Here is a 16,189-nt window from a genome sequence, read left to right on the forward strand (position 1 = left end):
AAAATTGGAAAGCAGCCAAAGCTTATTCTTAATTTCCAAGGAATTGTTCCTTTCTAAATTTACAGTAACCATTATTTGGCAGAATTGTAATTCTAAGGCAGCTGTCAATATTTTGAGCAAATTTTTTGCGACAGAAACTAGCTAAACAAGTTGAAGATTTGTTTACAATATTTGACAGAAAAATCAATGAAATATACATAAATGCTTTTAACCAAAAATTATATTTTGCTTCCCCTATTATGAATAAATAAAAAGATACATTTCTCTAGTTTAATGATTGAGTATAATAGTTAATACTAATATTTTACTTAATTTATCTTAATCACAAATAGACACATGGTGTAATAAAGAGATTCATTATACATGTATTTTAGTAAGTGTGGACTTAACTAAATCTATGTTGTTATTTTTTTAAATTCTTGGTTATAGCAATTTCCTAAGTCAGTCTGCAAGAGTTCGTTATAGCGGGGTTTGACTGTATAACAAAACATATATTATAATTTAAAGTTTCAAAGGAACTACAATGCTGCTGGCATGAAAAGGCACATATGTATAGTAAATCAAAAATTTTTTTGACTAGAACTTGTTTTGTGTTTTTTTCTCTCCAAAATTTTGATTGTCACTCAGGGTTCGTACGGGTCATAGAAATCCTGGAAAGTCATGGAAAAAAAGTAAACAGATTTCAGACCTGGAAAAGTCATGGAAAATTAATATTTTCATCAAAAGTCATGGAAATTTTTTTCAAGTTATGGAAAAATGTCTTGGCCAGTAAGAATACAGAAGCTAAAAGAACAATACAAATCTTCAGTGATTTAACAGTAATGCATGCAAAAGCTATTTACACTGGAAAACTGAACCATCCTAAAAACAATTCTGAGTTTTGGAATCCTATGGCATCCGCTTCTGTAACAGGCGTCCGCCTTTTTTTGTAATGTGGTTTTACTGCTGGGACATCACTCTTATTTGGAATTCACATTTATTTTCAGCACTTCTTATATTTTATATTTTTTGGAACTGGACTTGCACGTTCTAGATTTCGCCACACTCATGTCAAAAGTATAATACAATTGCATTCGAATTGATTTCAACCACTCATAAAAAAAATCATTATTAAACTTGTCAGAGTTTATCTTAATTTGTTGAAGGCTTCAGAAAATAAACACTTAGTCAGGCAATAGAACAAAGAAATAGGGAATTCTAATACTTTTTAAAAAAAAATAAATTCACTGAAAAACGATGCTTTATTGCAATGAACGAAACTACTGTCAAATTACATAGATTAACAGATACACTGCTGACACCAAAGGTCAATATTTTTATGAAGTAAACTTAGTTTTGAAAACTTTATATTGACTCATTCAACCTTTGTCCCATTTATTAATATTCTGCCACATTTATTACTATTGTGCTCTGTTTATTAAATATTTATTAATTTAAACATCTATATATTTCATTCACTATATTTTTACCTTACTTAAATTAAAAAGATAAATAAGAATAGTTATTAGTTTCTGCACTATGTGCTGATGTTTTTTTTTTCAGTCACAAGTAAATGCTTTGATAAGGTAGTGGCATTCACATAAGTTTTGCTTATATCCATTGCAGAAAATTGGCAAATAGTACTATACTCTTCGTGTATCAAGGTCATGAAAATTTTTATGAAGTCATGGAAAAGTCATGGAATTTTTTCATTTAAATAGAGTATGAACCCTGTCACTTTTGTAAGGAATCATAAGCAGTCTCTCACTGTCCATCTTTTTTGGCAGCTTTATAATGTGATTGTGGATGACGAAGAAACTGGGAAGCTAATTCTTACCAAAGGACAATTAGCAAATAGAAGCACCCTGATACCTTTAAATAAAATTCAAGGCTATCCTATAGAAAATAGAATTGTTCAAAATGCTGAAAATCTGGTAAATATCTTTTTTTTTTTCATTCTTTTTGTAAGTATTTCTGATGTATCAAAAAGCTGTTGCAACGTGCAAAATTTATCAATGTATGACTTGGCTTAATGTCAGATTGCACTTTATGAAGCAGTTTTCTAAATTAAGAGTTGGAATTCATGTCTGTTTTAAAATTTCTTAGCTGTATTATTTACTCAGAGTTACTGAAAAATTGTTTAAATATAAATTACTTAAAAGGTGTATGACAGAAAACATTTCCGTAGCCATGAATAATTCAAGATAGAATATCAAACCTTTATAGAATTTCAGAATGTTTTGAAAGTTAGTAATTTTGAAAATGAGTTTGACCTCCGGTAATTACAGTTGCTTTAATTTTCACATTTACTACAACAGCGATAAACCTTTTTCAACTGTTTTTTTATATTTTTTTCTCTTTAGAGATGCAGACATAATACTAAGTTTCTATATGAAATGTTACTCATTAAAAAGACTTTAAAAGTTCACTCTCAAAAATTTATATCAATTAAACATGTAGAAAAACTCTTCCAATTTCATAGTCCCATTCTTAATGCATGAGGCAATCAAGGATTAAGAAGTAGTTGAATATTTATTCTTATTTGTCTCTTTATCCCTATAAAGAATCATCATTTTTTAAAATTTTATTCCCTTCATATTCCCCCCCCCCCCCCTCTCATGTCATGTTTCTTTTTCTTACACGTTGAAGGATAAAAGGTCTAAAATACTTTCGTGGAACGCATTGAAATTCTCCGAAAGCTGTTCATGAAAAGTAGAAAACCTTTATGTGCAATCCAATTATAAACTTTTTCCTTATTAATCATTTGAAAAGCAAGTAATTTTTCTGGGAGGGATAGAAGCACATGCAGTATCTGTTCACTTGAGTTTGTCAGACATCAATTGATTGTATATCAATGTTTTACATTGTTGCTAAATATGAGATTATATTTTACGTTAAGAATCTTCACTGCCTATTTTATTAGCTTTGATTTTTTTTATAGGTTGGGAAAAATAATGTTGCTACTGCAATATCTAGAGTTATTTTTGAAAAGAAATTCACACCTGCAATGGAGTTTGTTTTTGGCGGTACTTTTATCTGTCCCGACATGGAGCCTGCTAAAAAAGTGACATTTGCAGAAAATATAAGAAAAAGATCTGTAACATTAGATGGATCAGTCTTTGATCCATCTGGAACATTATCTGGAGGTGAGATGTTTTATATGAAATATTAGACAATTTTTTAACATTATAATGAGACATGAAATATTTAAAATTAGTTTTGCTCTACTATTTTGGTTTTAATTAGATCTTATATCCTGTTTATTCAAGCAAGTAAGATGTTCATTCAGTGCTAAACAAACCCATTTGCCAACATCTATTCTCTAACGCCAGCTAAATCTCTCTTTCAATGCACTTAGGCTGCAAATTATTACAAATGTATTACTTCTAGCAGTTAAAACCTATTGCTGGAATCAGTTTATAAATTCAAGTAATGTGAGAAGAATTAAATTCAATCTCTCAATATTATTAATTTATAATTATTAATTCAGTATCAACTATTTGATGTTATGCTTCAGTAAATTACTACTAATACCAAACTTTTTTATAGAAACATTTTAAATTAAAACCGTTTTTCTTTATTTAAGCAAGCTACAGTGGAGGCAGTTCAATTGAATGAGTGGTTTATTGAATCAACCGCTCAAATCCTCAAAAACAACAAAATCCAGCTTCATTAATTAGGTACTTTAATGAATCAGCCGCTTTATGAAATCAAAACTGTTTAGAACAAATGTGATTCATATAAGCAGCAGCCACTGTATTACGAAAGATATTGAAGAAGTGAATCATTTTTCCTCCAATGTTAAGCTTTGAATTTGAGATGGTAATAAAAAATATTTACAGTAGAATGTCGGAAATCCAAACTAATTGGGACCATGGGTAGTTCAAATTTTCGAAAATAACCAAGAAAATATAGTATAAAAATACAGAAAATAGTATGTTGTTTAATCAAATAAAGTGGACACTGGTCAGATAACACTTAGAACATAGCAGTAAATCAGGTTACAAAGTTTAATTACAATTTTTAATAAAATTATCTCTCGCTCTATTTTTTAATCACACCTTGTGCTGTGCAAAGGTAGATGATGAAATGAAAGAAAGCGGGGCTCAATTAGAACCAAGCACTGCGACCAGATGTCTATTGTACCAGTCCCCAAACATAAGCCTTAAAAAAGACCAATAGCTAAAGCAAAATTCAGTAAACACCCAATAGGAATGTCATGAATGTCCCTCGTCCATGCAAATGACGACCAAGGTGTTCATTAGGGTAGGCCGAAAAAATCGAATTTCTGCAGAGCACTTAGCCTTACTGAAAACATTTGTGACTCCCTAACAGTAATTACTGTGCAAAATTTCGGGACTCTGAGTTAATGTCTTCTTCTCTGGCAAAATATTTCAATTTTTGAGATTTTTAAAAAAACATCAAATAAAAGAGGAAATTTACAAAATATTTTAAATTCTGCTGAGCTTAAAGCCTTAGTGCAATAATTTTTTAACTTCCTAAAACAAACCACTGCATAAAATTTCAAGCTGGTAAGTTACCTTTTTCTCTTTCAGCATCCTCTTTCAGTTGAGATAGGAAGCTAAAATTCTTCCAGTATATTACTATCCACAAGTCTAAAAATATTGAGGGGTGTCCTGTTGTCTAGTAGAAACTTTTTTTTTTTACATGTATTTTTGAACCACCCTAAGCTACACACCTAATACCCTGCAATACTGGCCCACCCTAGTGTTCATATCTATAGGCAGAAAACACTTCACAATGACACATGATATGAGTAACAGTCTTCTTGTTAAAAAGGAGCCCATTATAGCAAGGTACTGCTTTAAAGTGCTAAGACCAATAAGAAGACCATCGGCTTCCTAATACTATTTCTGATAAAAAGCCTTTTTTAATTTTTAGCATGTGATCCTCAGAGAGAATTAGGTCTGTCCTCAGGATGACCAGCTGAATGTTAAATGTCATCATGTGGATAACCTCTTTAAAGGAAAGATTTCTCTCACCTCACAACAGCCATTTTAAACATAATCACTGCTTGAGCAAAGAGCTGTGGTTGATTTGTCCTCACTCATTAAGATTCAGCAGTTTGTGCAGGCTAAGGAGTTAAAGCCTCCAACCGAAGACATTTGGTTTCTAATTCCTTCACAGGAATGATTGGTCCAGTGTCTTTTACCTCCCGACCAACCTCCTCCCCTTCTGCCTGTGCCTGTTGCATTTTTGTGCAAAGGTGAGTACTCCCTGCCCCCCTACTGCAGTGTCGGTGGATTGCAGACTTCCACCCACTCCTCCTCCAGCAGCAAGGTTGCTGGTTTTCTCCTTCATGTGCATCCAGCTTCATAGGACCTGGGAACTGGGAGGTGGCAAAAGGTTGACACCTGCGCAACCACCCTGTACCAGTGCAAGGCAAATTGCAACAAGGTTTCGCCCAGTTCCTTGAGGGTACCGTTTAGGACATCATACAACCCAGATGCCACCCATTCAGTGGCACAGCAAGGGGGACGAAAGAAACACCCCCCAGAGGCATTGGTTTCAACATAAACGCAAATTATAATACAGTAATTTACGCATATGAAAGGGGAGTTTTGATCAAAAAACCTCCTTCAGAAGGTATTTTTGGTTTTAAAAAAACCCTCCAGAAGGTTTTTTTGATCAGAAAAACTCTTCCAGATGGCATTTATGGTCAAAAAAAAAAAATCCCCTAGAAGGCATTTATGGTCAAAAATCCCCCTCCAGAAGGTATTTCTGACTGCCCTAGTGCAATTATCCATCAGCACGATGCCATCACACTAAAGTATATTAAAAGAAAGTGAAAGATTAACTTTCATCATTGAACGGAAACATTTCTGTTTTGTACCGTAATGGTAATTTTGAATGGAACAAGGTGTTCTATTATTAATATGTGCGTTCCTGTCTATTTCATTACGTACTTTTATACGTATTTTTAAAGTGCAGAAAATTTAGAAATCTTTTCTTACAAGTATTCCTGGTAAACATTTTGTCACTTAAAACAATTTTAGTTTTTCATTAGCTGTTATTTTATGTCCTAGGTTCTATGGGAAACAGAGGTCAGCTGTTAACTGAGTTAGCTCCTATTCCTGGCAAAAGGAAAAAGTTAAACACTATGCAAAATCAATTGACCCAACTTCAGATGGAGATTCAAAGTCTGAGAAAGATAAGAGAACGGTATTATTTTCTGTTTGTTTACAATCACTCAGATGTTAGAAAAGTGCTTGCTGTCCATAATTTGTTTCATTCATCTTTTCAAAGTTACATTACGTTAAAGAGGGAACCTGTTGGGCCTTGCATCCGCATGTATCTTTGTCCTATGATGTTTTCAAAGTTGTCTGCTCTTTTTATTTATTTATTTATTTTTTCTTTCTTTCTTTATTTTTATTTTATTATTTTTTTTTTTTTAAGATTTTTTTTCTTTAAAACCAAAATCATTTTCCCACTTTTCAAGTTCAACTTTGAAAAAACATTCAATGTTTTGACCCTTAACCTCAATTTCCCTCATAGCTACATTAATTTTGGAGCATATACGAGCTAATCCATGTGCCATAAACTTCATTAAACATTGTTATGCTTTTATCTCACTACCTCTAAAAAAAATTTCCCTTAGTCCAAATATTCGGCATTATGTCCGTAATTACCATCAATATTCATTGCGTAGACCCATAAAAATGGCATTCTATAACTATTTTATTTAAATACTTTTATTTGATGTTTTTATACTTTTGATGACTTTGTTTTGAAAAATGTGATCTGTTTGTACATAAAATAAGAATTGATTTTTTCTCACTTTTGATGCTTACTAACTACACTTAGTTAGGATGTTTATGAAAATCCTGGATTAAAATTTTTGAAACTTAATTCTGAGTTTGTATGAGTTTAAATGTTAAAAAATTGAAATTTGAATTGCTGATTTTATCTTATTTTTACTTCAATTATCTCAATCATAGAGCTTTGGAATGTAATTATGTAAAAAAAATACTTAATTCTTATATGTGCTGTTTATAAACTTGTATACATGCTGCTTTTATTTTTAATCTCTTCATTTAAAAAATCACTCGGATTTTTCGTATTTTTGATGTTTACTATATACATTGTTAAAAACAAACAAAGAAAATGTCTATTTATTTTTACTGCACCATTAAGTTGAAGAACTCTTTAAGAGTGTCTAATGGCAAAGTGTTAAATGCTGAATTGCTGGCGAAATTTTTTTTCCACTTATTTTTAAGTTATATATATATATATATATAAGATCAGTAAGTAATGTCAAACTTCTTTGAAATGAATTTGTCATAACCGTAGTTCATCTTGTCTGAAAAAGAGTAATTTGCATTATATGTAAATACAACAGGACAGGATCGCAAATGTAGTTCATTTTAGCAGTAATTCACTTTAATTGTGTTCCAATTAATGAAGTTTGACCATATTTCACTTCTGTATTATTAAATATGTGAAATCTTTAAATCAGCTTAAATTGATTGGGAGATTAATGCATTGCATATATTTAAATTATTTTCAATGTGTTCAGTTGTTCAGTAGCAAATGCAATTTTCATTAATTATTTTCAAGGGATAGATAGAAAATCTGTTATGTGACTTTTGCTTCCACCTTAAAATAATTTTTTGTATGTAATTGGTATTGTACCAGCTGATAAGTAACTTAAGAGCTCATTAACAATTTAACTAAACATGTATTCAATATTTTCACTGAGGAATCTATTTGAATTTTTTTTAAAAAAAAAGTGACTTTTTTTTTCAAAAGCAATTAATATTTTTATAATAAAGCTCCCGATTATTGTCGGTTGGATTATCTGCAGATCTTTTCAGTTTTTTTTTTTTTAGTTTACTTTTATATTTTACCTATATTTTTTATATTTAATGTTAGTAGCTGATATATAGAAATGTTTTTAGTTATAATTTAAATGTGTGTGTGAGTGTTATCAATATTTTTTTGCTATGTATAACCTAATTATCGTTTTTTTTACTTATTATTTGGGTTATCTGCGGTTACCGTGCCACTCTATTCCATGGATAATCGGGAGTTTACTGTATGTTTAAAATTATGTGTATTTAAGTATTAGGGGTCAAAGTTTAGAAAAGGACCCCTGCCCTTCCTCCATTTTGTTTTAAAAACTTTCAGGTATTTTTCATGAACTCTTAATCATTCCTGCTCTGATATTTCTTTTACAGATACGATACTTTAGTAGAGCAGCTGGAGTTAAAAGAAAATGAAGTAGAATTACTGAAATCAAGAATTGAGCACAGTAGCTATAATAAACAAATAGAAGAATTAAAGTCAATGGAAAAGTCGTTTGGTTAGCTATGTTTTTGTTTCAAAAGTATTAATATTTCATGATTTGAAGCTAGCAAACTTTTTTCCTTCTTAAGCATATAGTTATGTTTTAGTTGGAATATTATAATATTAAATTAATACTAGAATCAAGTGATTAAATGAAGAAATTGAAGTAACATTTATTGACCGATTAACTCAAAATATTTAGTAGCCTCTTGCTAAACTTACTGGTTGCTTTTCAGTAACTCGCTCTTGTTATCATCTTTGATGAAATTTGTAAAATGCTAAAAATAAAAGAAATAATAAACCACTCAATGTAATTAATAACCTTAAAAAAAAAGTTCTGTCTTGCAATGTTATGAATTATAGATCATTCCGTGTCAAATCAACACACTGATCACCTCACCCTCTCAGATTTTGACAGAGATGGTACAGAGGTAGTGTTTATATAGACATAGACAAATGTAAATTTTCTTTTAAAAATACGAAATGGTTTTGAAGATACAGTTTTGTAAAAGTACCAAAAATAGGTCAAAGCATGTGAATGACCAATTTTCCAAGATGACCTAGAATCTTTTCTAATTAAGATAAAGAGCTGAAACAAGTGCTATTTTACAGCCTTTTTAATAACTTTTCCAATGATATGCAACATGATACAATTTGAAAAAAAAAATTTTAATTTAATTTAAACTAAAATTTAAATTTTAAATTTCTCAAAATGCACCACCTTAATTTTTTTTTTTTGAAAAATGTTTATACATTACTGAAATGGCGGTAGAAGTTTCAAGCTGGGATCACAATGGGTTCATGTTGAAATATTTCATTGAATATAGCATTGTTAGATCTAAAACACTATCATCACATAATACAGCATGGTTTAAATAGAGGAAGACATTTATCCAAGGCATGAAATTAATTCTATTTGAGTTGAATACTGTCAGATAACTGATTGCAAGAGTGTTTCCTTGTTTGGAGTTCTTATCTGTGTTTGTAAAGGGGGGGGGGGAGGTATTTTGTTTTATTTTCCTGAAATTTGGTGTATTTTAATTTGTTGTATAGGTTTGACAAATTTGGGGGAAAGTTTGAAGGTAGATCTTACTCCATGTTTATAAGCTTCTGGTATTAAATAATCAAATTCCCGATCACTTTCTTCATATTTTTGTGGGCGATGCATTACATACCACATATGAGCATGAGTCCCACTCTGACCTGCTAGTATGCAAGATTTAAGCTTATGTCCAGCAAATTTAACAAAATTGACTTTTAAATTGGATTTTTTGCTGTTTATCTTTACTAATAAGAAAGCTGAAAGTCTCTCTGTCTGGATCTCTCTCTATCTGGATTTCTCTGGGTGGATCTCTGTGACGAGCATAGCGCCTAGACCACTCGGCCCATTTTTATGAAATTTGGAACAGAATTAGTTTGTAGCATGGAGGTGTGCAGCTCGAAGCGATTTTTCAAAAATTCATTTTGTTCTTTTTCTATTCCAATTTTAAGAACATTTTCCCGAGCAAAATTATAAGATGGACGAGTAAGTTACCAAGTTATCATAATGTGGAACCGTAACAAGGGCAAGTCAATTGGCAAGAAATTCACCATACATTATTCGTAAATTGCGAACCAAAATACCTTTTATTTTTCTATTACGGGCAAAGCCATGCGGGTACCAATTGCAGAGAATCAACCTTTGGGATGTTTTTACTTTTTCCTATTATATGTATGTTTGGATTTTCGATCTTTTACTCTCCTGTTAGTATTCAGCGTATTTCACCTGATTCATAAAAGGTCTTTAAGTTTCCTGCAATTTTAATTGGAATATTTTTCCCAAGTTTTTGGGATAAGATACCTTTATCTTGTAGCAGTCCCCCCCCCCCCCCCCCCCCCCCCCCCCCCCCCCAATTTTGTAAATAGGAAACCACGTTACATACCCCACGTTAATAGGAGCTGTGAAATATCACATAATGTTTCATACTTTGTGACTCAGGCCTTATTTTTTTAACATCAGGAGTAAAATTAGAAAATTAAATTTTTAGAATCTTAAAAAGTGTTTCTCCATTTGTTTCAGTTTCACTTTCCGAAGGTATTTTAAGCTTTTAAAAGGTTTGCATTTCAATGCGAAACTGATCTCCTTTTAACATTATTTGATCTGAACTTTCTGATTTGCTTTTATCAATTGGGGATTCTCCCAATTTTTGTTTTGTTGCATTTAATATTTTAACAGTTTCAGAGTTCTTATAACTAAAATTTTGGTCCAAATCTTAAGAACCTTTAATATCTTCAGCTTGTTGGCTTATTTCATTACCCTTTTTGGAAAGAGAGTTGTTTTTTTGGAAAATTGATAAATTTTTGTATTTTATTGAATTTTACAGCCTTTCTCTCACTTAGTCAGAAACATATCTTAATTTCTTTTTATCTCTTACCGTATTACCTTCATTTTAAAGTAGATGAAAACACTGCATAGTAAAGTATTTTGAATTATCCAGTTTTTTAATTTAACAGAATATTTACATCATGCCCAATTTTAATAAATATTTCATATATCTAGGCAATTTTCAATAGTACAAAACATATTAATTTTTGTCACGTACAATTAATTAGAATTTAAAACTAAAACTTCAATCTCCTTTCCCTCATTATAATATAACTGAAACTCAGCATATTCACTACCGTATATACTCGCGTATAGGTCGATCTCGCGTATAAGTCGACCCCCCCCTTTTTCAGAGAAAAAATCTAAAACCCGCGTATAAGTCGACCCCCATACTTTCCAAAAACATCGCGAATTATTTTCAAAGAAATTTCAAAATAATGAACACATTTATTTACAAATAAAATAGGAATTAAATAGGAAAACATTTCTAAAAGCCTTCAAACTCGGATTCCGAGTCGGACGCAAAAAAAAAGTTCATTAAAGTCCGCTTCCGTCATCGCCGCGTCATCGTATACATCGGCGGCTGCAGAATCGTCAATGACATCAGAGGTTGCGTTCGACGAACCTCACCGGCCAACCGGTAAGTAACCAGTTACTAACCGCGGCGTTCTATGATCAACCGGTTACCGCAGCGGTTACCATTCTAAGCAGTTGATTGGTTGATTTGAGCACGTGATCATTAGCTGTCACGTGATTCACTAACCGGTCGAACGCACTCTCAGTCTGAATGGCGTGACTGTTGACGATAAATATTTTCATATGTTTCACCATATTTGTTAATTGCTGATTTGATCCTTAATAAAGAAGAATAAAATTATCTTTATTTATGTGTATTATTTAGGTTTTTTAAGTTATTATTTTTGAACAAGTTTACTTTTTCACACGATCAACTTATCAGCAACTACCTGTAACCGCACATCGGCATTTCTCGTAGCTTCCCAGCTCTCGTTGATCGGAAAAAAAATTTCGGAAAATTTGACCCGCGTATAAGTCGACTCCCCTTCCTTTGATCTCATTTTTTGGACAAAATTTCTCGACTTATACGCGAGTATATACAGTATTTCCTTGGTTAGTTTCAATGAAAGACCTATATGATTCAGAGCTAGTCAGATTGAACACTGAGCTTGGAACAAAAGAGGTTTTATTCTTTACAAAATGTGTCTAGACAGGCTCATTTTTTTATCAAGATCTTTCGCGGATGCATATTGTGTACATTTTTGCTCACTCTTGCTTAGTAATGCCTAGTAAAATATTTAGCAAGATATGGTAACAAAATTTGTAATCTGATTAAATTTTTCATCATTTTTTTTTCAATCTTGTATACCTATGTCTTAATGATTGTTAAGTAGTTAACTAAAATATTTCTTTAATACAGCAAATTATCATTCAAATTTCTACTAACTCAATTTTTTTCCAATTATCCCCCCCCCCCACTCCCCTTTTGACACTAGAAAGACGGTGTTTTCCATGTACCTTGAAAGACTAGCAGTAGTCAATTTGACCGCCATACTTAAAAGATTGGAAATTTCATCTTTTTGAGATTTTAATCATAGAAAAGATTTGTTTCAGTATGTCAAATTAATTAAACGTTTTAATCATAATAAATTCTGCAAATCAATTTCACCCAGTTTTTTTTTTTTTTAATTTTATGTTCAATGAAGTGAAATATACATGCTTTACATAATTGGTATTGAGAGAGAGTAAATTTGGGCAAAAAAGATGAACTTTTCTTATCATGTAATAATTAACTAGTATTTTTAAATATGCTTGTGTTTGTTTTCAAAATTACCTGAATATCGCAATATATTGTACATTACTATCTTTTACAGTATTTAGAAATACTCATCATTATCATTTTTCCTGTATATAGTTTTTTTGCAATCAAAACAAAGTTCGTGGATTTATTTCCACATTTCCATTTGTCAGTTTTAACATTTTTCTTGAGGTAGAGACTTTATTATATGTAGCGAAATTGACAAGTGGAAGTGATATGGAGAAAATGGAAAGTTCTGTATTTGAATGTTTCTCTTTTTTTTTCAACATCGGACAATTTAACCTTTTTCTTTTACTGATTTCTATATCTTGCGCATTAGTTTTTATTAGCGAGGTTTCTTCTGATTCTGACTCTGAAGAAGTCTTTCTACAAAACTAGGTTCTGAAAAATGTTTGCAACAATCTGGTGAAAGTAAGTTATTTTCATCGCTAGGAATATACTCCTCTTTAGATAAGTCTGACTGTTCATCCAAACCAGAATATGTTTTAGATAAATCTTCATTAGTTTCAGGAATTCATGTACTGATAAGCTTATTAATGAGTCCTATATTTAAGTGCTACTGCTATAAAATGTTTGTGTAAATATGAAGTGACTAGCACTTCAATATCACCGAAGGAAAAAAGGGTCAATGTTTCAAGAAAATCACATGTTTTGGTGCACAAAAGGATTCCAGCACAAGTTTTTGGAATACACCTGTTTATATTTACTTCTTTTCAGACCCAAAATAATTTTAAGTGTCCAGTTACATGCATTTCAGGTTTACCTTTATCTAAATTTCCCCCTGTGCAGAAAAATGAAATCATGCGACAAGCAGGTGTTTTGCATTTTTCTAACAGTTCAAGGAATTAAACCTGACCAGCAGGTGCTACTCAAGCCCGTAAAAACATTACTCACTCTGTCAGCTAACAGTAGCCCCCTAGTACACACATCTGATAAGAGAAAAAAGACGAAAACGGATGCAAAAAGAAAACTTCATTCAGCGGTCAAAATGACAGTACTCAGTCTTTCTAGGTATGAACATTTATAGTGCCTGTAATAATAAGCCTAAAGAAATAAAATTTACTGTTGATCTTGATGAATGGTTAGGAAAAGTCAATGAAGGAAAAAGAGTTAGAAAATTAAACGCAGCAAATATGAGCATTTGAAAATCTTTTGGGGTCAAAATGACCGCTTCCGTCTTTCAAGTGTTGAAGTATCACTTTCAAAGACATAAAATTTATCAAATAAAAAAAAGAAATTGAAAAATAATCACATTTCATAGAATAAGATATTTGTTCCTCTATTTTTATCAGGTTATTTATCTTAAAAATCTTATTAAAATAGATTGAAAATATTAAGTGGTTCTTTCAAACTTTTATCCTCATTTATCAGTACTACTCAGCAGGTTTAAAATAAATATAAATAATAAATTTTGCAAACAAAAAAATAATTTTTACAAATAATAATAACTAATTTTTTTGAAAAACTCCTCCCAACCCTTTCCACAAACACCTAGAATAAATCCAAACAAGAAAACACTGAAATACACTGCCAGCTCAGTCAATTCCAGCCAAGGACTGCAGTTTCGTGCTTATTAGCACTCATCAGCCCGGCATAGGACTAACCTAGCTGGAGGTGGAAAACCTCTTAAGGAAGCCAAGAGTGCCAAACAAACTGGTAGCTAATATAGAAATAGCACTGACATGTATTTCTGCCTTAGCCCTGGCTATAGGGCGGTAACTTATTGAATAAGGAAACACTCTTGCAATCAGTTATTTGACAGTATTCAACTAAAATAGAATTAATTTCATGCTTTGGATAAATGTCTTCCTCTACTTAAAACATGCTGTATTATGTGATGATAGTGTTTTAGATCTAACAATGCTATGTTCAATGAAATATTTCAACATGAACCCATTGTGATCCCATCTGAAAACTTCTACAGGTATTTCATTAATGTATAAACATGTTTCAAAAAAAAGAAGAAAATTGAGGTGGAACATTTTGAGAAATTTAAAATTTAAATTTAATTAAAATAAGTTTTTTTCAAATCATATCATGTTGCATATCATTGGAAAGGTCATTAAAAAGGTTGTCAAATGGCACTTGTTTCAGCTCTCTATCTTAATTAGAAAAAATTCTAGGTCATTTTGAAAATTGGGTCATTCACGTGTTTTGACCTATTTTTGGTACTTTTACAGCGCTGTATCTTCAAAACCGTTTCGTATTTTTCAAAGAAAATTTACATTTTTCTATGTCTATGTAAACACTACCTCTGTACCAAATTTCATCAAAATCTGAGAGGGTGAGGTAAAATTTTGCCAAAAATTGTGTTGAATTGACGTGGAATTACCCTTATGTAAAGGTAAATACAAAACATGAAATGAAAACATAATGTTAATAAATCAAATTGTCTAGAAAATTGCACAAATAGCTTTTTTAAAGCTACAGTAAAGCCACTTCATCAGTGCAAAAACTCAACAAACAACAAAAAAGGCCACCAAATCAATCAAAAAGTACCAGGATTTCTACTAAATTTGTCAGATTAGAAGTTGACCAATCAAAATGCAAGACTAGGGATAAATACAACCAGGAAAGGAGAACATGTGGAATGGTAGTCAACTGACAAGTGCAAAAAAGAAAAAAAAAGAAAACCAATCAGAAACTGTATAGTAAAGATGGAGAGAGAATAACACACATAAGAGCAATTATTGCATTGTTTCTAAATTTTAAAGGAAAAAAAGACAGGCAGAAAATCATTGGCTAGGAGAAAGTCTTCTCCAAATGTAATTAGCTACCAAAAAATCAAGGTCCTGGATTGAAGAACATTTCCTAATAATTTTAACAAAAACAATGACTGGTTGAACAATGCTGAGCAGTCTCAAAGTGTGTGTGTTCTTTATGTTAAACATGATTTTCATACTCACTCAGCTGTCTAGGACAAGAAATATCGCACTAGGACCGTTACAAGAAAAACTGGAAATGCCAAAGATGCTACGGCAATCAATAGGAGACTTCTAATTAGTAAACGTCATTGATCTTATTTACAGGAAAAAGTGCAGTACCGGAATCAAACTTTTTCAATGAACTCTTTCAATTCATAATCAATTTTTAGTAACTTAATGACAGATTTTTAGATCAAAAGGCTAAACAATAGCATAATAGACTTAGAAAGAGAGACGTTACCAGAGTGAGAAACTAATTATAAAAAGAATCAGTGATGCTTGAAGAATATCTATGATTTTAATCAGATGAAGGGCTGTAGCATTAAAATAGTTATTTGCAGCATTTCTCTTGACAATTTGCACTTTTTTACATTGCTTTTTTTTAATTTTATTCATGTTTTTAGCACAAAGCCTTTTTGATCGTTTTTCATTTCAAAATAATTTAACTTTTCCTTGGTACATATCTCAATCAAGCAGTTTTTGTACTGATTGAAAAATAATGTAGTAGCAGCTTGTTATTTTTATTTTTTAACCGACTTCAAAAAGGAGGCGGTTATCAGTTCATACCGTATGTATGTTTTTTTTTTGTTTGTCCACTCATAGCGTCTCACCTAGTGAACCGATTTTGATGATTCTTTTTTTAATGGATAGGGGATGGCTCAACTTAGGTCCCATTACTTTGTTTGACCATATTTGTTCTTTAGAAAAAAGTTATGGGCAAAAAACAGTAAATTTTATGCAATTAAAATGATATTGTAGCGAAGTTTGCACTTTTCATCC

General features: G+C 31.4%; 1 protein-coding gene across 1 annotated transcript in view; it reads left to right on the forward strand.

The window, feature by feature from the left end:
- LOC129225957 (structural maintenance of chromosomes protein 2-like) overlaps positions 1-16,189 on the forward strand; it is an 82,859-nt gene that overhangs the window by 45,807 nt on the left and 20,863 nt on the right. The window contains exons 12-15 of the mRNA XM_054860517.1: positions 1,767-1,913; positions 2,921-3,125; positions 6,027-6,162; positions 8,178-8,302. Coding sequence (XP_054716492.1) covers positions 1,767-1,913; positions 2,921-3,125; positions 6,027-6,162; positions 8,178-8,302 — 613 coding nt within the window. The remainder of the gene's footprint in view (positions 1-1,766; positions 1,914-2,920; positions 3,126-6,026; positions 6,163-8,177; positions 8,303-16,189) is intronic.

This window comes from Uloborus diversus, chromosome 1 (assembly GCF_026930045.1).
Source record: "Uloborus diversus isolate 005 chromosome 1, Udiv.v.3.1, whole genome shotgun sequence".
Taxonomy (NCBI): domain Eukaryota; kingdom Metazoa; phylum Arthropoda; class Arachnida; order Araneae; family Uloboridae; genus Uloborus; species Uloborus diversus.